Source organism: Oncorhynchus masou, chromosome 17 (genome assembly GCF_036934945.1).
Source record: "Oncorhynchus masou masou isolate Uvic2021 chromosome 17, UVic_Omas_1.1, whole genome shotgun sequence".
In the NCBI taxonomy this organism is placed as follows: Eukaryota; Metazoa; Chordata; class Actinopteri; order Salmoniformes; family Salmonidae; genus Oncorhynchus; species Oncorhynchus masou.
Window position 1 is genome coordinate 39,605,448 of NC_088228.1, and position 21,763 is coordinate 39,627,210.

The window sequence follows — 21,763 nt, forward strand, 5'->3', positions numbered from 1 at the left end:
CTGGACTATAAGTAGACTGAAACGGCCAAAACGTAATGTAAATGATACATGGCAAGTGAGAAATGATGTGGATGTACATACAGTACAGTGATACGACCCTTACGTCCATTAGTGGTCCCTCTGGTTGAAGATGGAGATAAAGTGGAAGTGTGCTTCCCAAATGGCATCCTATTCCCTTTATAGTGCACTACTTTTGACCAGGGCCTATAGGGATCTTGTCAAAAGTAGTATACTATATGGGGAATAAGGTGCCATTTGGGATGTATGCACAGATGTATTCCTGCATAATAAATCATTGTAATAACTTGTATCAGGAAAATACAGATGTGAATCAGCCCCGCTAACCACAGTTTGAAGGTTAAATGTTTCTCCATTCTATCACTATATTATGAAACACTAAAGACACACCTTGGCTACCTTTCCCCCCACAAACTATACCACCTAATTAGTCTTGTTTAGAATGGGCAACTAGACTTTATTTGTGTCCCAAATGGCACCCTTTTCCTTATATAGTGTACTACTTTTGACCAGGGGAATGACCCAAAGGTCTCTGGTCAAAGTAGTGTAGTATATAGGGAATAGGGTGCCATTAGGGATGTAAGCTTTGAGTTGTTTTGATGTCCTACCAAAAGTGCTCCATATGGACATCTGTTGCTGACTTCTCTACTGCTTTGGTTTTGAAATTGTGTGCATTTGTTTATGGCCTAAGCCATCTGTTTAGAACAAGCAGCTTCCATCTGTTTAGAACAAGCAGTTTAAAAGAGCAATCTGGAATTGCTACATTGCTACATTTCTCCAGTGCCATTCCTTATCTTTTAACCAAAAAAGTGGCAGGGTGTACACTTTGTTTTTGTTTGAATCCCTGATTGCTTCTCAGTGTTGATCTTGTTAGAACAGTGTTTCTCAATCCATTCCTGTGGGACCCACAGGGTATGCACATTTCTGTTCCAGCCCTGCACTAACACACCTGATTGGGGTAATCACCAAACCCTTATTAGTTGAATCAGGTGTCTTAGTTAGTAAATGTGCTACCCTTGGGAGGGATTGTATTGAGGAACACAGAATAAGGTTCAGTTGTCATGTAGGACTGGTTAAAATATCCTTTCATGTTGCTGTCATTGTGTAGTCCTGTTAAAGGGATAGGTCAACTTAATTATCCAAATTTTGGTCACCCAAACAAAAAAATAACATGTTTTCCTGTAAGCAGTCTATGGACAAGGTATTTTTATTTGTTTTTTATTTTATTTCACCTTTATTTAACCAGGGAAGCTAGTTGAGAACAAGTTCTCATTTACAACTGCGACCTGGCCAAGATAAAGCATAGCAGTGTGAACAGACAACACAGAGTTACACATGGAGTAAACAATTAACAAGTCAATAACACAGTAGAAAAAAAGAGAGTCTATATACATTGTGTGCAAAAGGCATGAGGAGGTAGGCAAATAATTACAATTTTGCAGATTAACACTGGAGTGATAAATGATCAGATGGTCATGTACAGGTAGAGATACTGGTGTGCAAAAGAGCAGAAAAGTAAATAAATATAAACAGTATGGGGATGAGGTAGGTAAATTGGGTGGGCTATTTACCGATGGACTATGTACAGCTGCTGCGATCGGTTAGCTGCTCAGATAGCAGATGTTTGAAGTTGGTAAGGGAGATAAAAGTCTCCAACTTCAGCGATTTTTGAAATTCGTTCCAGTCACAGGCAGCAGAGAACTTGAACGAAAGGCGGCCAAATGAGGTGTTGGCTTTAGGGATGATCAGTGAGATACACCTGCTGGAGCGCGTCCTACTGGTGGGTGCTGCCATCATGACCAGTGAACTGAGATATAGCGGAGCTTTACCTAGCATGGACTTGTAGATGATCTGGAGCCAGTGGGTCTGGCGATGAATATGTAGCGAGGGCCAGCTGACTAGAGCATACAGGTCGCAGTGGTGGGTGGTATAAGGTGCTTTAGTAACAAAACGGATGGCACTGTGATAAATTGCATCCAGTTTGCTGAGTAGAGTGTTGGAAGCTATTTTGTAGACATCGCCGAAGTCGAGGATCGGTAGGATAGTTAGTTTTGGCGGCGTGAGTGAAGGAGGCTTTGTTGCGGAATAGAAAGCCGACTCTAGATTTGATTTTCGATTGGAGATGTTTGATATGAGTCTGGAAGGAGAGTTTACAGTCTAGCCAGACACCTACCGTAATTTCCGGACTATAAGCCACTACTTTATTACCACACTTTGAACCTCGCGGTTTATACAATGACGCGGCTAATTTATGGATTTTTCACAAGATTCATGCCGCCAAAAAACTGAGCACCGTCACATAATGTGACGTAAATCGAGGGCGCTCAAACTTCCCATCATTCTGATTACGGTAGTAATTTTGTCACCCTCATCATGGCAAAGACACGGAGAAATGCATATGATGCAGCTTTCAAGTTGAAGGCGTTAAATCTGGCTGTTGGAAAAGGGAAGAGAGCTGCTGCACGGGAGCTTGGCCTTAATGAGTCGATGATAAGACGTTGGAAACAGCAGCTTGAGGAACTGACTCAGTGCAGAAAGACAACAAAGGCTTTCAGAGGGAAGAAAAGCAGAAGCCCAAAGTATTTGCAGCCACTCGACATCAGTGTAAATCGTGCATTTAAGGTGGCGCTCCTTGTTCAGAGGCTTGGATGACAAGTGGGGAGAAATCCTTCACTAAAACGGGCCGCAGGCGAAGAGCATCTTATGGTCAAGTCTGCCAGTGGGTCCTGACAGCGTGGATCGACATCCACGTCATCCTTAATCGACATCCACGTCATCGACGCCAGGGAACAGTGTTTTAACTGCCTTGCTCAGGGGCAGAACAACATATTTTTACCTTGTCAGCTTGGGGATTTGATACAGCAACCTTTCGGTTTCAACCTTTCGGTTACTGGCCCAACGCTCCTACCCGCCAGGCAACCATTTTGTAATTTGGGTGAACTACCCCTTTAAGTTGCACTTATACATGTGCAGCAATAATGTAATTCCACCAGTAACAACATTTAGCGTCAATGTTGTCAGTAGTAATCACAGTGCAACTGTTTTAATCTTCTGGGTACCTAGAAACTATTCTGTTAGCCTGGAGAGTCAGTGGCAAGGAGATTACCTAGAATGCGTCCCAAAGTGCACCCTATACTTTATTTAGTGCACTACTTTCGAACCAGAGCCCTATGGGATAGATTCAAAGTGGATTGTAATTATGGGTCTGTCCAAGCACTCATATTGCTTTTGACTTGAAATTTGTCCCTTGAATACTGACTTTTTAATGAAAACTGAATGGCAAGCCACCATTTACGTCTAAACCTGATCACAGCATTTTTGCTTTATATGCCATGCCACTGACATCTCCAGGCTGGCTGAGTCTGCGACATGCACTAATTACTTCATCAGACAAACTAGGTTGTTTACAGGGACGTCAAACATTCAACCTGCTGCACAGACCCTATGGATGCTCTAGTCGAGAGCGCCTGGTAAAATTGTGCTCATGAGCAGTTTTTTTTATGTCTAAATGGGTAAACTAGTTAGCCAATTTAGCAAACTCACAGCTTTTTTAAATAATCACATATTTTCTATCATCCCAAATTAAGATGTTGAATTATTTTGCCATATCTAATTAATGTATATTACAGTACTTTCCATGATGTGGACAGTGTGTGTTACTACATTACACAAGCTGACGTTTTGACCACATCCTCTACCTCAGATTGGGGATGTTAGTATTAAAGTTTATAGTCAACCCGAGGACACAAGATCGATTGCTTAAAGCAGATCCATATCTGATTTAAGCAATTGGTTTTGTACTGTTGATTTTGTCATCGCGCTGGGGGTAACAGGACCAGAGAGCAGGTATCATTTTCGATGAGTGATTTAGTGCCACATGACAAAACAGGCTTTTGGGTGCATGTACAGTTTCTAAGATGCTCGTTTAAAAAAAATACAAATAATATGATTACTATTGTTTGCACATGTATGTGTAGATGGTACATTTTATGTTTTCAATATATCACAAACTGTGTCTTGACATGGGACTATTTATTAATAGGTTTTGTCAACAGGAAGTGGCGACAGGAAGCGGCGACAGTATCATTTGAAACTTGTGTTTCAGGAATATACATTTAACTTTCAACATATATTTCCAACAGTATTGTACCTATAATGAGGTAGAAACTGCTGAATCAGCCCAGAAACGTGCCGTGATTTATTTATTTTGATGATATACCAATAATCACCAAAACGGGTTTTCCCTCCCTACTGTTTATAGACACACACACACACACTATTTTTTTTGTAAAAAGAAAATATGGGTAGGCACGACCTGCCTAATTCTCACTTGAAACATTGTTTTTGGGGACTCCCGAGTGGCGCAGCGTTAAGGCACTGCATCGCAGTGCTAGAGGCGTCACTACAGACCCGGGTTTGATTCCGGGCTGTATCACAACTGGCCGTGATCGGGAGTCCCCTAGGGGCGTTGCACAATTGGCCCAGCGTCGTCCGGGTTAGAGGAGGGTTTGGCCTGGGGGGCTTTACTTGGCTCATTGCTCTCTAGCGACTCCTTGTGGCAGGACAGGCGCCAACAGGCTGACCTCAGTCGTCTGGTGACTCGAGCCTGTTGGGGAGATGCAGCGATGAGACAAGTTCGAGAAAAAGGGGGTAAAATACCAAAAAATAAAATAAATAGTTTGTGTTTACTAGACTATATTACACATTCTGTTAAAATCAGACTCAAAGTGATCTGTTCTTGCAATTTGTATGCTATGACATTTCATATTTAGATATGATAATATTTCATGAAGTAGTTTGGATGTAGTGAACTACTTTTTCAAAGTTACTTTAGTTAATTAAATAATATTTTTCTTAAGGGGAGCTTTAGTGTAGCTTAACTTCTAATTGGTAACTATATTTTCAGAGTAGCTTCTCCAACACTGCTCCCGAGCAATGTTGCAAGTCACTCAGCCAGGACAAACACAATGTTTTGGTTGTAATTCAAAAGTTCTTACTGTACAATACCACTTTTCAGTTTATACGTTTCTTTCATGTCAAACATTGAGGCATTTATTTTGTCTGGCAAGACAATATAATATTATTAAAATGACTGGGACTGCAATTATTGTCAGAAAGAAGAGCAACAATTCATAAAATATATTTTTAAACTTTGTTTTTGAATGGCATCTGTTTATAGCACCCCTGCTGTGCTAATCTGGAAACAGATTGATTTGGGCTGAGTCCGTCGGAGACAGAGAAAAAATACACAGCCATTCAATAAATACTGAAAGGAATGTGGTACAGGTTTCCGTCTCAAATGGCACCCTATTCCATGTTTAGTGCACTACTTTTGATGAGAACCCAAAGTCTCTGGTTAAAGTAGTGCAGTATGTAGAGAATAGGGTTCCATTTGGGAAACAACACACTGGAAACATACTAAACATATTCATTCTATTCAGTGCTCAATCTATTATAGGAAATACCTTTTCACATAATATACTAATTATATTTTTTAGAAGAGACTTCAAGAAAATGACTTCTAGGTTCAAGAAATGACTGACCTCCGGTAGTTTGATCGCTAGAGGTAGTGCCTGGTGTAACTTGGCCTTAACAGGAACAGGAACAAAATACAAAATAGTCTACTGTCCGCCCTCCAGTGACCTAATCAGACATAACAAGCTCTGAAACTGTGTGTGTCCCAAATGGCAGCCTATACCATAACCAAATTGCACCCTATTCTCTAAGTAGTGGGCGGCAGGTAGCCTAGCAGTTAGAGTGTAGGGCCAGTAACAGAAAGGTTGGACCGTTTGGGACAGTGTTGACAGAATGTTACCTGTTTCCTGTCTCTCCCCTGTTTGTTCTCCCCTACATATACAGGGCATACGGAAAGTATTCAGACCTCTTCACTTTTTACACATTTTCTTAGGTTACAACCTTATTCTAAAATTGATTGAATTAATGTTTTTCTTCATCAATCTACACATAATACCCCATAATGACAAAGAAAAAACAGGATTTTAGAAAAGAAGGGCCTTGGTCAGGGAGGTGACCAAGAACCCGATGGTCACTACGACAGAGCTCCAGTCTCTCTGTGGAGATGGGAGAACCTTCCAGAAGGACAACCACCTCTGTAGCATTCCACCAATCAGGCCTTTATGGTAGAGTGGTCAGATGGAAGCCCCTCCTCAGTAAAAGGCACGGTGGCTTCAAAACAGCGCCCCCTGTCAGACATCTAGTGTAACTATAAATCATTGGTAGTTATGCTATTGAAGCGAGCTAATTGTTACCTCTCTTCTCCCCATAGGGATGGCCTCTGCTGAGCCGTTGTGCTCCAGTTTCTACCACCAGCACTGAGCATAAGGAACAAAATCAACACCTTCGCCCTCCTGCTGCCAAGACAGACACACCACCATGTACAGCGTGGAGGACCTCCTCATTTCTCACGGATACAAACTGCCCAAGACAAGCATCCCCTGCCCCTCTTCAACTTCATCCGCCACCGCACCTTACGAGAAGCAGCGCCACGCCGCCGCCGATTGCCACCGTGAAATCCCAGCAGCAGAGAACCAGAGATCTGGTCGTGGTGGATCACTGAACGGGAATGAACAGGCGGGAGACAGAGGGGCCTGCGTCTACAGCAGGAGCAGGCAGGCACTACTGGCGAAGGGCTACCCCGGCAGCTGCGACAAAGAGAGCGGCGGGGAAAGGAACCAAAGGAGAAAAGAAGCTGTTAGCGGTAACCTAGGTGACAGCCTCGCACAGCCCCTGGGCGATTCTCTCGCCACGGATAGCGGGTGAGTTTCTTTTTTCTCTTTCACTCTCTTTTGAGATCCCCACCATACCTTCCCTCCCTTTTTTAGTTTTGCCGGGCCCTTCGGCATTGCATGCAAAGCCAAGCCACTCAGTCCACACTGTGTAGGTAGGATGTGTTTTCTTCCTTCCTGTTTCCTTCCCTCCAGAGCTGCAGAATGAACACTGAGGCTGCTGCACCACTGCCTCGTCTTGCCAGATGCTGGGAATGCCACACTGTTCCCTATAGAGTACACTACTTATAGGGATTAGGGTTCCATTTGGTCAAAAGAAGTGCACTGTATAAGGCAGTGGTCACCAACCTTTTCTGAGTCAAGATCACTTTCCCAGTCGAAAAGCAAGACGAGATCTACCACTCAGATTTTAAAAAATTAAACATGACTTCAAAAATGTAACATTAACCTACTAAAAACCATTCTGTAGGATTGAGGTTTGTGCACTAGGTCTAATACATTATCACAGCATATAGGCAAATGCCTGTCTAGCCAATATTGTTATTCTCAGGCCATATTTCAAAACTCGAGCTTTGATAACAAAATAGATCAGTTGGTGGAGCACTTGCGAGTCACTGTGGAGCATAAATTGAAATAATTTGCTTGTTTATTTCACTGGACTGATGGTATCTGCATCTGATGGTCATGATGCTTTCAAGACAACTGGGAACTTGAAAAAAAGAGAGAGGTCAAATCATGACGTCAGTGATCATCAGGTTGGGAGGTTGGCAGTCTAGAAAGATGCCAGAGTTTCCTACTTGAATTTCCGAGTTCAAAAAGATGTTCTCAGTCGGATCTCCCCGAGTTCTCAGTTGTCTTGAATGCACTGAAGTTGGAGATTTCCATTTGTTTTGAACACAGCATTAGTCTCAGCGGAGGGAGGGGGAGAGCAGCAGAGGGTCTGCCTCTCACAGTACCTGCTCTCTCCTTCATTTTCTCTGGTGAGACTGACCAAAGAGAGAGGGGAAGTCCTCTTCCACTTGATGGCAAAACCCCAGTCGCACCGCATCTACCTCATGCACAAATTCATATTGTTCCTATGACCAGAGAAATAAAGACACGGGGCTATCGATACACTTGGCTTCTGAATAAAACTAACAGGGCAAAACACAAATAAACATTTCAAAAAGGGGTGCAAGCGTTTGTCATTAGCATTTCTATAGAAACGTTTGGATGATCGACTAAGAATGGCTAGACCGGTTGGTGACCACTGATATAGGGAGCAAGGTGCCATTTGTAATGACACCATGATGGATGATACTGTATACAGGGTTATCCTCCAATTGATTTAGTATTCGTCAATAGACTCTTCGCGGTCTTTAGTACCTACAGTATGGTTGTTCAGATAGACTACTATAGATCTATATGTAGCCTCATAGTTACATGAAACTGCATAAAGCTATAGTAGTGGCACACTATTCCCTATATAGTGCCCTAGGGCTCGTAGTGAGCTGTATAGGGAATAGGGTGCCATTAGGGACATTCGTCTGACTGCTGTCCATTACACATGCCTTAATGTGTAGATAATCACACAGCCTGAAGGCCACTCTGTTTGCATTCAATTGTTTTAGGATCATTATGACACAATTACATTAAACCCTATTTCTGGTCCGACGAAAGGGGGCGGTGGAAAAGTAGGAAGTAGCCCATATATTGGTGGAAAAGTAGGAAGTAGCCCATATATTGGTGGAAAAGTAGGAAGTAGCCCATATATTGGTGGAAAAGTAGGAAGTAGCCCATATATTGGTGGAAAAGTAGGAAGTAGCCCATATATTGGTGGAAAAGTAGGAAGTAGCCCATATATTGTGTCAAGTTTTTCTAAGTACTCGGTTCAGAATATATCCCAGAACTTGGTTTGGAAATAAATTAGTTTATTTTTAGATTAATTTAAATTTTACAAGCCCCACTGTAGCCAAGTCTCCTGAATTGGATTGAATGGATAAGAAATAGGAATATGGAGTTGTCTGTCACTCTGCATATGGTCACATCACGTGATGGGCAACTGGCATTTATAAACAAGTCAATCATTTCTTGCTCAGGCAGCAGGGGCAGGCAGGCCATGCCTTTTCCCTACATAGTGCACTACTTTTAACCAGAGAGCCTTATGAACCTTGGTGAAAAGTAGTGCACTATATAGGGAATAGGATGTCATTTGGGACGATTCCCAGCTTTCTGAATTAAGGTCAGCGTGTGTTTTAATATGCAGATCATATTGCAGCAGACGTACATTTGAATGGTATCTTCAAGGGAGTTGAGAGTCTCTGACTCATATAGGCGAATCGGGGGCCATGTGGGATACAGTACCTCTTCACCCCCAAAGCCAAAACATCAGCTTAGAGGCTAGCCAGAGATACCAGCGTTTTAAATGTCACAATTATCAATATTGCATCAAATCATGGCAGGCTGGTCAGCATTGCATCATCACAGTTAAACAAGCTTCTGCAACCTAAAATACTTCAAGAGTTTCATTATTTTTGGTGTTACCACTGCAACCTAGCCACAGTTTTGCCATTTATGTTCATGTGCAAAAACCAAATAATCATACATACAGGTTATTAGTGTTACAACATGTTTACGGTTTATAATATGTTTTGATGTTATTGTAAATATTACATTTTTTATATTAATGAATTAATATTGTGCACTGAATTGTGCATTCTTCTCTTTCCAGGTTCTATGACGCGCCCAGCTTAACCTATTCTGAGCAGGTCGAGAGAAGAGAGCAGTTGGATGAGAGGGATGTCTTCTACTGGAGGAGGAGAGGCCAGGACTTCAGTGTCCTCCTGGATTACGCCGATGGCCGGGAGCTGAGAGCATCCGCTGGCTTTCTGAAGGCCTCCGAGGCGGCATGGCGACCACAGGCCCTGATCGCAGAGGACCATAGGGGAGAGAGGGAGAAGCAGAAGCAGCTATGGGAAGACACCTCCATCTCCTGGCTGAGAGAGGCCGATGCGGCTCCTAGACAGTTAAGGGTAGTGACTGGGGAGCGAAAGTGCCAGAGCCTGGGCACAGAGGAGTGGAAGCCTGCGGTGGGGCTGGGGAGGCAGCTGTCGGATGGGGAGGGCGAGAGGTGGGCTCAGGAGCAGCACCACCGCCTGAGGACTCAAGAGAGCACTGGGTCTATCCTCCCCAGAACCAGAAGGATGTCCCAGTCCCTCCCCAGAGTGTTGTCACCTGCTGGAGCTACTGAACACGCTAACACACTGTCCAGTTTGGTCAGTTTCCAGCTTCGACCAGGCCAGGTTGATAGACAGAGAGTGAACAGCACCGTATTTTCCGGGCCTTATAGTAGGTATTACCACAGTGCCGCAGTCAGCAGGGACCGGTGGGCCAGGAACAGTTGGCAAAGCGTCGGACATGTTGCACTTTTACCAAAGCCCAGGTTCAGCAGGCCTGTCAAGCCTCCATCATACGAAATACACCAGCAGACTAGGGGTAGCCAGGAGATGCTCACTGTAGCTGTAGTAGATCAGCAGGGAGGGTCCAAACAGCCGAAAGACAACAGGCCTGTCTATTACCCACGGGGTGGAGAATTGCAAAGACAAGACTATTTTGCACAACACTCTGCTATCTTTGGCATGGAGCCCCCCGGTTATATCCCGCCCCCGTCTTATAAGAGAGCCCCGCCCCCAATCAGGGGAGGACCAATGAACCGCAACGAAGTGGCAAACTATAAGTGGAGGGGGGAGATGAAGATACAGATGCACATGCCTATGAGCTCAGAGGCGGGAAAGTGGTTTTCCGGACAGACAGGAGGGTCGTGGCTGGAACACTATGGGGAGCGGGGTATACCCTACAGGAAACAGGTTAACGCTAACCCAAACCTTAACCCTGGATACACCGAGGAGCACCTGGGTCATGTTCACTATTTACCCTTTGATAATCCGCGAGTGAGACATATCTCAGGGGGGCCTGGCGGAAATTCTCTTACTGACACTGACAAGTTTATCCGAAACATGAAGAAAGAGACTCCCTGCGCTAAGGTTTTAGGACAATCTACACACGATAGTGCCCCCCCCCCCCACAGGGGCTCTCTCTCAATAACGACTGCCGCAAGACATCTCTCAATGACAACGACGGTGGTAGTAGTACTAGATGGTGCAACAGGGGTTTAATAAACAAAGGAAGTGTAGACAGTGTCGCTCCTGATCAGAGCAGTGGTATCTATCCAACAGCTTTTCACATTAGACCTGCTCAGCAACTGATCAGGCATGTGGACCAAGGTCAAGGTGTGTCAGAAACTGTAACTCAAGTGAAAACGTCAGTCAATGAGCCTGACTCCACAGAGAAAGAGAAACCAAGAAAAACGGACTCAGAGAAAACAGAAAAAAATGAGAAAAAGAGTGTAAAACAAAAACTTAGTGAGACAATATTCTGTTTGGTGTCTGTTGCCGTCCCTCTAACGCCGGGTGGTATGTCCCTTGATCAAAACAACAACAACGACGACGAGAAGCCACCAAGCCCAGTCCGGCCACCAAGCCCAGTGGACAGTCCGAGTGAGAACAAAACGGGCCACTTAACAAACCAAAGTTTCCAAAGCACATCTTCAGCAGAGGCTGAGCTGCAAGCACTAACCGGTAGCATAGCGAGCAGCAGATCAAGCAGCAAAATAGTGAGAAAACTTCCTATTAAACCCCCCAAAATAAACCATCACAAGGAGCTGAAACTCTCAGGTGCATGGCCTGGGAACCAATACCGGGACCAGGAGACCCAAACTAGCCCAGAAGCCCGAAAGCCTCAGCATCCCCCTCCTCCAGGCATTGAAAACAAGGAAGCACAAGACCCTCACGTCCCGGCCCCAGGCTCCTCTGACGTCATCACCCAAGATCCCAGCGGTGTGGGCAATACTGCATTCAGCTGTCCTATAAAAGGGGTGAAGAGCCTGAAACCATCCAGCAACAGCGCCTTTTCCAGGACGGCCACTTTCTCCATTTCCAGCCAGCTGATCAAGAGCACAGCTCAGCCGCCAGCAGCGCCACCACTATCACCACCACCCTCAGGAAGCATAATGGAGGCCAAACCAGCAGCGACCTGCAGTGGGCAGGAAGCCTTCGGTCAGTTCCTGCTGAAGCCCGTCAGCAGGCGGCCATGGGACGCCATCGAGGAGCTGGAGACTATCAACAAAGAGTTCCAGGATCAGCAGCAGAAGCAGCAGCAGAGCAGCAAGAGACCCAGTGTTGACCAGTGCATTGAGGACCTCAACGAGGCCTACAAAGACATCCTAGAGCTAGGCACTGCCAGCAATAACATTTCCAACAATAGTGGTGCTGTGCAGATCCCTGAGCGGATCAAGATAAGGCTGGCAGAGGAGGCGGGGCTCAGCAAGCCCAGCAGCCTTAGGCGCAGTATCGAGAGCTGGTCTGTGTCCGTCGACCTGGAGTACGGGGAGGTTAAGAGCGCTTTCTCCAGACCTGCTGAAAGAAAATCTGTGACTTTCAGCAAGCAGCTAAGAGAGGAGCTCCCTGTCCCACCATGCAAGCCTACAGGATTCAGAGAATACAGGGTTGTTTCGAACTTGTCGCAGAGGAGAAGTAGCTGCAGTGGCAGGACAGTGAAGCTAGACCTCCCTTCGCCTTCGGAGACACCACCGCCTTGTCACTTCACCGGCCCGAGTGACTTTACTGACTCTCCTAGTGATCCCAGCAAGACCAGAGACTTCAGTCCAATGACTCCAACAACGCACACTGCAGCCGAAGTCCCCTGGGCAGATAGGCAGCCGATGCAGGACGCCTCCACACTTACGAGTCCCCCTGACTATGAGGACATATGTCAGTCTTTACAAAAGACCCGAGACTCAGAGGTTAACAAAACGTTCACCGCCATATCTAAACCTGGTGGTGGTAGCTGCAATACAGAGCCTCTAAGGGGAGCCTGTTTAGACTCTGCAGAGGAATGCCCCATTTGTAAAAGAGAGAGCGAGAGCCAGATGTCCAGACCAAGTCCAATGTCTCCGCTCCACGAGGAGTCAAGCCCAGACTTATCCGATCAAAGTAGCGCGACGATTGTTGGCGACCGTGACAGTCCACAAGGAGCTGAAACATCTGAAGAATCAGCTGAAGGCGAAGGAGACACAAAGGTATCCTCTGACTCTGGCTCAAATCATTCAGAGGCTCAGACTATATGTTGCGATTGGAGGAAGCAGCTGTCACTCATAGATAAGAAGGTGGAGGGGAGTGGCACTGCTGAGAAGACTAAACAAAACCAAGCTCTGGCAGTGGCAGAGGACATTGGCAGTCTATACAAACTTAAATGTGCTGAGGACATTCCAGAGAACGAATCCATAGAGGAGAGGGCAGCCAGGATATTAGGGATTGATGTACCTGCAGAGTCTTTAGTCACAGGGGAGCAGCGGGTTAGCGAGACGGCAACCGAGAGTAAACCCGCTGCTAGTGAAGATACAGAAAGCAGCAGGGCAAACGAACAGACAGTACAAACACATGTGAGAGATCCAGATTCTGAGGAACTGGACTCTGGAATGGTATCTACAGTGCCTCCTGACAGGCAGGAGGCAAAAGAAAAGGAGACACCACAGGATAACCCAGAGTACATCAGGAGTGCCAAATGGACCCATCTGGGTCGAGAAACTCCAGGTATGCAGGAGTTTCCGCCAGACAGACTACCGCTTTCGGTCCCCATTAACCCTGACCTTAAGCTGTCCCACAGCCTGGAGGGAGAGATGAGGGGCAGAGGACACTTGCAGCGCGTAGACGCCCTGCAGGATAAGCTGGCTGCATCGCCCAGCCACCGGGTGGCGGTAGAGCGCCGGGCACGGATGAAGGAAGTGGACCCGGTGTCGCGCATGAGACGCCTCAGCATCAGGAGCACAGACTCTGGGGAGGAGGGGGCAGAGACGGAGGGGGAGACCAAGCATTGCGGTGAGAAAGTGGAAGTGCTCTCCCTACCTGCTTCCTCCCAGAGTGATACTGTGGAAGATAGAGAGGCCTCTGAAGACACAGTGTTGCAAGATGAGGAGGTGTCATCTCTCTCAGGTAGCTACTTCATACATTTGATGTTTTGTTCAAGTATTTTTTCTGTTGAACTGTGTTAAATGTTATTCTGAATACAAGAGTGTTTCATCGAGTTAATAATGTAATATTTGTTACACATTTATGCTTCATTTTCACTGCAAAATACACTACATGGCCAGAAGTATGTGGATACCTGCTCGTCGAACCTCTCATTTCAAAATCATGGGCTTTAATATGGAGTTGATTCCCCCCCCCCGCTGCTATAACAGCCTCCACTCATCTGGGAAGGCTTTCCACTAGATTCTGGAACATTGCTGCGGGGACTGATGTTTGGCGATTAGGCCTGCAGGCCTGGCTTGCAGCTGGTGTTCCAATTCATCCCAAAGGTGTTCGATGGGGTTGAGGTTAGGGCTCTGTGCAGGCCATTCAAGTTCTTCCACACCAATCTCGACAAACCATATCTGTATGGACCTCGCTTTGTGCACAGGGGCATTGTCATGCCGAAACAGGAAAGGGCCTTCCACAAACTGTTGCCACAAAATTGGAAGCACAGAATCGTCTAGAATGTCATTGTTTGCTGTAGCATTTAGATTTCCCTTCACTGGAACTAAGGGGCCAAGCCTGAACCATGAAAAACAGGCCCAGGCCATTATTTCTCCTCCGCCAAACTTTACAGTTGGCACTATGCATTCGGGGCAGGTAGCGTTCTCCTGGCATCCGCCAAACCCAGATTAGTTCGTCGGACTGCCAGATGGTGAAGCTTGATTCATCACCCCAGAGAACGTGTTTCCACTGCTCCAGAATCCCATGGCGGCGAGCTTTACACCACTCTAGCCGATGCTTGGCATTGCGCATGGTGATCTTATGCTTGTGTGTGGCTGCTCGGCCATGGAAACCCATTCCATTAAGCTCCTGACGAACAGAACAGACCATTTTTTATGCGGTATGCTCTTCAGCACTTGCCGGTCCCGTTCTGTGAGCTTGTGTGGCCTACCACTTCGCGGATGAGCCACTTTCCACTTCACAATAACAGTTCTTCAGTTAATCGGGGCAGCTCTAGCAGGGCAGAAATTTGGCAAACTGACTTGTTGGAAAGGAGACATCCTATGACGGTGCCATGTTGAAAGTCACTGAGATCATTCTACTGCCAATGTTTGTCTATAGAGATTTAATGGCCGTGTGCTCGACTTTATACACCTGTCAGCAACAGGTGTGGCTTTATACACATACATTTGTGTATATAGTGTATAGCATCACAAACATTGTTTGGCAATGACTTAATGTTTTGTTATTATTATTTGAGTGCTTTACCTAGTGTTATTTTATGAGGCAAGCATTTCAAGCAGTGAAACTCTGGCCGTTACTGTGGAGTCTTTCCACAAGAGGGGGCTATTGTACTTAGATATAACACTTCAAACTAGAGACCTGCACAGGTCCGTTTATTGGAGCCGCCCCCTGTGCCGGCCACATCAATTCTGGGGCCCATCTGACATCATGACAGATTCCTTTCCACAATCCCATCCACTCACATAGAATTGTTCTGAGAGCCGATCCGTGACCCGACAAATAACATGCATTTATTTAATTGTTTTTACGACAACAGCGTAGTCGGCTTTAAGGTTATTCCCATTCCCTTCATGAATTCATTTGTCTATTCAACATTTGGATAAAAGGAAACCTTGCCATGAATTAAGAATAATAAAATCTTATTATTTTCACAATAGGATGCTCAAATCCCTTTGAAAATAGGCCTTCTTCTTACCCAATGAAAGCCTATTTCCGACAGAACAAAACAATAGTTTTATATTCAATATTGTTTAGCTAATCAAATAGTTTAATTGAAACTACTTAAACAATTTCCAAGCTCTGTAGGCTGCAGATTTATTTAGTGGGAGCATTTGCATCTCAAAGGACCCATGAGCACCAACATATGAAGTTCATAGGAGCATGTCAAACGAAAGCTAAGAGTCTATTTTTTTATATTAATCAAGGCATATATACATTTCCATCCTAAAAACGAGGATGAAGCAAAAGGCTTTGAAATCTGGTCTAACAGATGAAAGGGGGTCATCTTTTCTTTCTACTGAAATCAAGTTTGCTTATGAGTTATTAAGTGATTTAAACTCTTCTGTTACCAAATCGGTAGCAGACTGACAGAAAAATTCTGTAATGGAATTACTGCAATTGATTTGGATACAATGGGAAATCATAGTAGTCACAAACCATAAGTTGGTCACCTGCTATGGTCCAACCAAATGTGATATTTTTTGGTGGCGGAGCTCATTAGAATAATAGCCAGTGTGCGAGGGAATCCCCTCCTATTTGAATGGCCTTTGGCCCACGTAAACCTTTCCCGGTCAGAGGAATAATGGAACCTTAGAGTTAACTTTATTGCCAAACAGAGGTATGGAAATGGTCTGAAAGTACAGAGAAAGAGAAATAATGAGTACTATACATGTAATAACATGGGTATAAACAGTGATAAGTACTGAATAGAGTAATGACCACAATCGCTCAAGTAGTGATAATGATAAATAGAACAAAGAACTGTAGAAATGTAAACATAAACATGTTACCTGAACAGTAATAACATTGCAGGGAATAGATAATAGCAACTGCTACTAACAGTAATAGTAAACACACACAAATCTCAACCATAACAACAATAAACACTACCCACTTATTCCATGAACACACTGCCGTAAATCCACCTCTTATCTGTGCTGAAGGAAAGATCATCCGGACTGGGTCCATTTATGGGGATGCAAGAGCATGCATCTGGCCTGATGAGACAGTGCAGGATCAGAGAGATGTCCTTCGCCAATCAGAGGTTGTATGATCAGCTCATGTACAGAGTGTGGGGCAAGCGGTCACCAGCTGATTGGCTAAGACCACAGGGCTGAACACTGAACAATATTTCCTCACATGAGAGCCAGACTCAGCAGAGCCAAACATAAACAATTGTGCACAAAAAAACTGTAAATTAAAGTGTGCTGCAGCGCCCTCAGCAGGGGGGGATTCTCTACACAGTGTGTAGAATAATACCTACAAATGCTAAAGGATATTGCATATTCTCTATCTTTGTGTGTCTGTTCAGGATACAACTATATTAATAGAATGAGAGTCATATCCATAATTATGCATTTCTGTATAGTACAGATCAGGGACCTGATTACCGTAATTCCATTTCCGGATGTAAATCCCCTTCACACCTACTGTAGTTCAATAACCTAAATATTTCAAGGTGTCGTGTCATAGCTGACACCCCATTCTTTCTGCAGACATCTTTGATTCTCCTTCTCCACAATGACTCCAAAATCCTTCCAAACCGGGCATTTCACTCGGACCCCACCTGTTTCCACTAAGGTGTATTTCAGCATTATAACCTTTCTTTTTATTGATTCTGTTACTTTAGCCAAGTGAGGAGTCAGGGAAAATAAACTTGGCTATGTATTGTCGTGTGGCGAAAGGGAACATAAGCCCTGCACGTGGACAGCACCACACAAATAGGCTCCCAGCAAACATGTCCACATTGGCACGACGTGACCCAATGCGGGCTAAAATATTGACCCCATGTAGGCTGCCAACATTGGGCCAATGCACTTTTTCTATTTAATAGGATTTTTTTATTTTTTATAATTTATTTTCAACTTAATTCAATGCATAAATGTAATAATTTTCAAGCCCTGGATGTACTTAGGGAAAGTGATACATTGTATCAGAAAGACAACCAAGTTGTTACTATCATACATATATTTTTACAACTTAAGTTTCTCATATGTCACATGCACTTATTTAGGTATTTTTTAAAGACTTCATCATTGGTAGTGTACAAGATTATTTGTACATTTTTTAAAACTTTCACACAACAGAACACTTAGCTGCAATATGTTACTTTTTGGGTGACCTGACCAATATAACATAGAAATGTGTGTTATAGATCTGTAATTCTCATTGTAAGCAAGTGCAAGAAGCAGTAGATCTGTTCTGTGTGCACCAATTCTTTGCTTCCTATTATTAAGTTTTGTTTTTGCATCTTTTACTTTTGTACACCAGCTTCAAACAGCTGAAAATACAATATTTTTGTTTATGGAAAATGTGTTTCACAGCAGTTTAGATGGTACCAGGATTCTCTACACTATACCTGCTTTTTTTGTTACATAAAATTAAATTATGCAAACTATTTGAATTTTAGCAACCAGGAAATGGCAGTGATTTTCTTTTAACTGGAATAACACTCAGTAATGGTTGCAAAAAAGAACTGTGTGCAAACCACAGGCAAAAATATTCTAATGAGCCCCCGCCTGGTGTGGGCTGGCCCCTGTTGGGCTTGGTGTGGGCTGGCCCCTGTTGGGCTTGGTGTGGGCTGGCCCCTGTTGGGCTTGGTGTGGGCTGGCCCCTGTTGGGCTTGGTGTGGGCTGGCCCCTGTTGGGCTTGGTGTGGGCTGGCCCCTGCTGGGCTTGGTGTGGGCTGGCCCCTGTTGGGCTTGGTGTGGGCTGGCCCCTGTTGGGCTTGGTGTGGGCTGGCCCCTGTTGGGCTTGGTGTGGGCTGGCCCCTGTTGGGCTTGGTGTGGGCTGGCCCCTGTTGGGCTGTTGTGGATTTGGTGTAGGCTAATCCACGTTGAGCTTGGTGTGGCTGGCCCACCATGGGCTGGTGTGGGCTAGTCTGTGTTTTGGGCTGGTGTGGCTTGGCGTGGGCTAGCCTGTGTTTGGCTGGTGTAGGCTAGCCCAAGTTGGGATGATATGGGTAGCTTGTGTTGGGCTTGGCGTGGGCTAGCCTGTGTTGTGCTGGTGTAGGCTAGCCCATGTTGGGATGATATGGGTAGCTTGTGTTGGGCTTAGGGCATGTTGGGATGGGCTAGCCTGTGTTGGGCTGGTGTAGGCTAGCCCATGTTGGGATGATATGGGTAGCTTGTGTTGGGCTTGGCGTGGGCTAGCCTGTGTTGTGCTGGTGTAGGCTAGCCCATGTTGGGATGATATGGGTAGCTTGTGTTGGGCTTGGCGTGGGCTAGCCTGTGTTGGGCTGGTGTAGGCTAGCCCATGTTGGGATGATATGGGTAGCTTGTGTTGGGCTTGGCGTGGGCTAGCCTGTGTTGGGCTGGTGTAGGCTAGCCCATGTTGGGATGATATGGGTAGCTTGTGTTGGGCTTGGCGTGGGCTAGCCTGTGTTGTGCTGTGTATTAATTGTGAGAGTATAGAATACACTATTTTGTGTGACTCAAAATGGGTCGATTTTCTACAAAGATCCAGCTAAAAATCCTTAGGCCTTCTCTGATGTTCTAGAAGGCCCTGATAGTTCCCCAATGATCTTTATTTAAAATGTTTCCGACCCACAATATAATTGTTCTGAACTGTGAGCCGACCCGTGGGTTGAAAGAATGTTTTCATTTCACCCGCGAGCGGATTTTTTTGGTGGGTCAACTGCAGGTAACCATGGTTATCCGACCCAATGCAGGACTCTCTTCAAACCTACTACCACACACAACTGATATACAATTATTTTAATACATTTTCCAGACATTTTTGCATAAAATACATTTTGGATCATTTATGATGACTGTCACATGATCAGTGGCATGTCAAGAGGGTGGCCCAGGGTGGCCACTAACACTACTAACACAGAGGGGTGCTGTTTGCCTCACTCGGATGCTTTCTCAGGTGAAATAGATTGAGCCTCTTGCGAATTGAAAGAAAATTCTGAAACACTGATAGACACAAATGAGAATTCAATTGATAAGTTTGTTTCTTTTTTTATTGCTAACATTTTTGGGTAAGCCTGACTTTGGCATCCATAAATACACATCACTTTGTAGGCTGAATGTCATTACACAGTGTTTGTTATAGATTCCATTCAAATGGCAGATGCACAGTGCACTGTTTGGATGCTGGACTTATTTTGGAGTAAACAAACGTGTGCAGGTACCTACTTATCCTACTATTGAAGTGATTTGTTTGACAATCAAATTTAAACACCACGACATGTCTTTACTATAAAGCCTTGCATACATACTGTAGGAGGTCCCATTTAAAAAAACAGAGACCCAGGGCATCCCGAGTGGCACAGCGGTCTAAGGCACTGATCAGTGCTAGAGGCATCACTACAGATCCAGGTTCGATCCCGGGCTGTGTCGCAGCCGGCCGCAACCGGGAGACCCGTGAAGCGGCACATAATTAGCCCAGCGTTGTACGGGTTAGGGGAGGATATTCCCGGCTGGGATGTCCTTGTTCCATCACGCTCTAGCAGGCACATCTACACATTGGTACGGCTGGCTTCCGGGTTAAGCGAGCAGTGTTTCAAGAAGCAGTGTGGCTTGGCGAGGTCAGGTTTTGGAGGATGTATGGCTCTCGACCTTCACCTCTCCCGAGTCTGCACAGCAATTTCAGCGATGGGACAAGACTGTAACTACCAATTGGGGAGAAAAAAGTGTAGCAAAAAAATTAACAGAGACCCTCGAATGTCACGGTTTAATTTGCACATTTTGAATGGACCTTTCGAGTGAATTTTCTGCTGTATGTTAATACCCTTATATAAAATTCTGACCTTGAATGCAAATACTGTATCAAGAGTTTTGGAATAGAATCATTTGAACAGGGAAATGTACCAAACCTAAGCTGAAGCATTTAATGCATTGATAATCATAATTAAATAGACCAAATCCACCTTGCATCGATTAAGGTTCAACATTTTATACCCCCCCCCTAAACTTGGACTGTGCCCCACCTTGGCCACCTCATTCTAAATGTTCTGGACACGCCACTGCACATGACATAAGGTGCATCCCAAATGGCACCCAATTCCCTATGTTGTGTACTATTTTTGATCAGGGCCCATAGGGCTTTGGTCAAATGTAGTGCACTATATAGGGAATAGGGTGCCATTTTTAACGCACACATATTTACTCTAAATGATTAAATGTATCCCTTCTTTCTTTGTACCAGAGGCCTACGACCCAAGCGGAGCGGAGAAAGTGTAGAGAGACTGAGACGCCCATCATCTGTTTCCATCGGAGGTTTAGATCCCTCCAACACTGTGACCTGGCAGCCCACTAGAATGCCTTCATCTTATCCCAACACAGAAATGGCCTTCTTCTCCGACAAGAGCATTGTGTACACCCTCACCCTCGGCATTGTTGAGTACTATGAGTACCAAGTGTCCCACTGCCAAAAGGGAGGTGTTCCCCCACCTAGGGGTAGCTTCCAACTAACCCCCCTCCTCCCCTTTACCTCCCCTCAACCCATCCTCTAATTGTGTTTCTACTAGGATGTGGCCCAAATGGCACCCTACTTCCTATGTAGTGCACGACTTTTGTAACCCTACTTCCAATGTAGTGCACTACTTTTGACCAGGGCCCAGAAAGCAGTGCACTACATAGGGAATAGGGTGCCATTTCAGACTGAATTCCAGTCTTCTGGTAGTGGCTTGTCCTTCTCCTTTCTCATTCTACCCTCCCAGATTCTTTTCATTGGCAGACATTATGCAATTCTGTCAAGCGTATAACAACTTCAAATATGTTGAAATTGAATACAGTTAGTTGACTCATCGTTAACATGCTGTATGATTCTGTTTGTTTATGGGCGAGCTGTTTAGATATAAATGTAAGTACTTATGTTTTACACAACGGATACATAGGGAGAATATTCATCATAAAAGCTGTTCCATTACATCCAGTGCCGATTACACCAAAATAGTTACATTGTATTGTTATTATGGAGAGTTGAGAAGAAATATATTATATTGGACGTCAATGTCTTTGGCTCGAGCACTGTTTTCTTTTTCAGATCAATCCATCAGTCTATTATTATTTTGATACACTGTGGCCTGTCTGTCTCTTCGCTTTCCCTCATACTGTGATCATAACCCATAAAGCTCTTCAATGAAGAGTCACTCTATACCTACCTATGTGGCATAATGGTAAATCAGTGCTATGCATTCTGGGGCATTGGTTCTACATTATGGGGGGTTGACCAGCCTGAGTGTCAGTTTATTTGTGCT

At 44.8% G+C, this 21,763-nt stretch overlaps 1 protein-coding gene across 1 annotated transcript; it reads left to right on the forward strand.

Annotated features, from left to right (window-relative positions):
* Positions 1-6,330: 6,330 nt before the first annotated feature.
* Positions 6,331-21,217, forward strand: LOC135558222 (junctional cadherin 5-associated protein-like). The gene is given in 4 exon segments (XM_064991950.1): positions 6,331-6,794; positions 9,475-10,814; positions 10,817-13,792; positions 20,710-21,217. Coding segments are annotated over 4 exon segments (4,734 nt in total). The 5' UTR covers positions 6,331-6,411; the 3' UTR covers positions 20,745-21,217.
* The last annotated feature ends 546 nt before the right edge of the window (positions 21,218-21,763 follow it).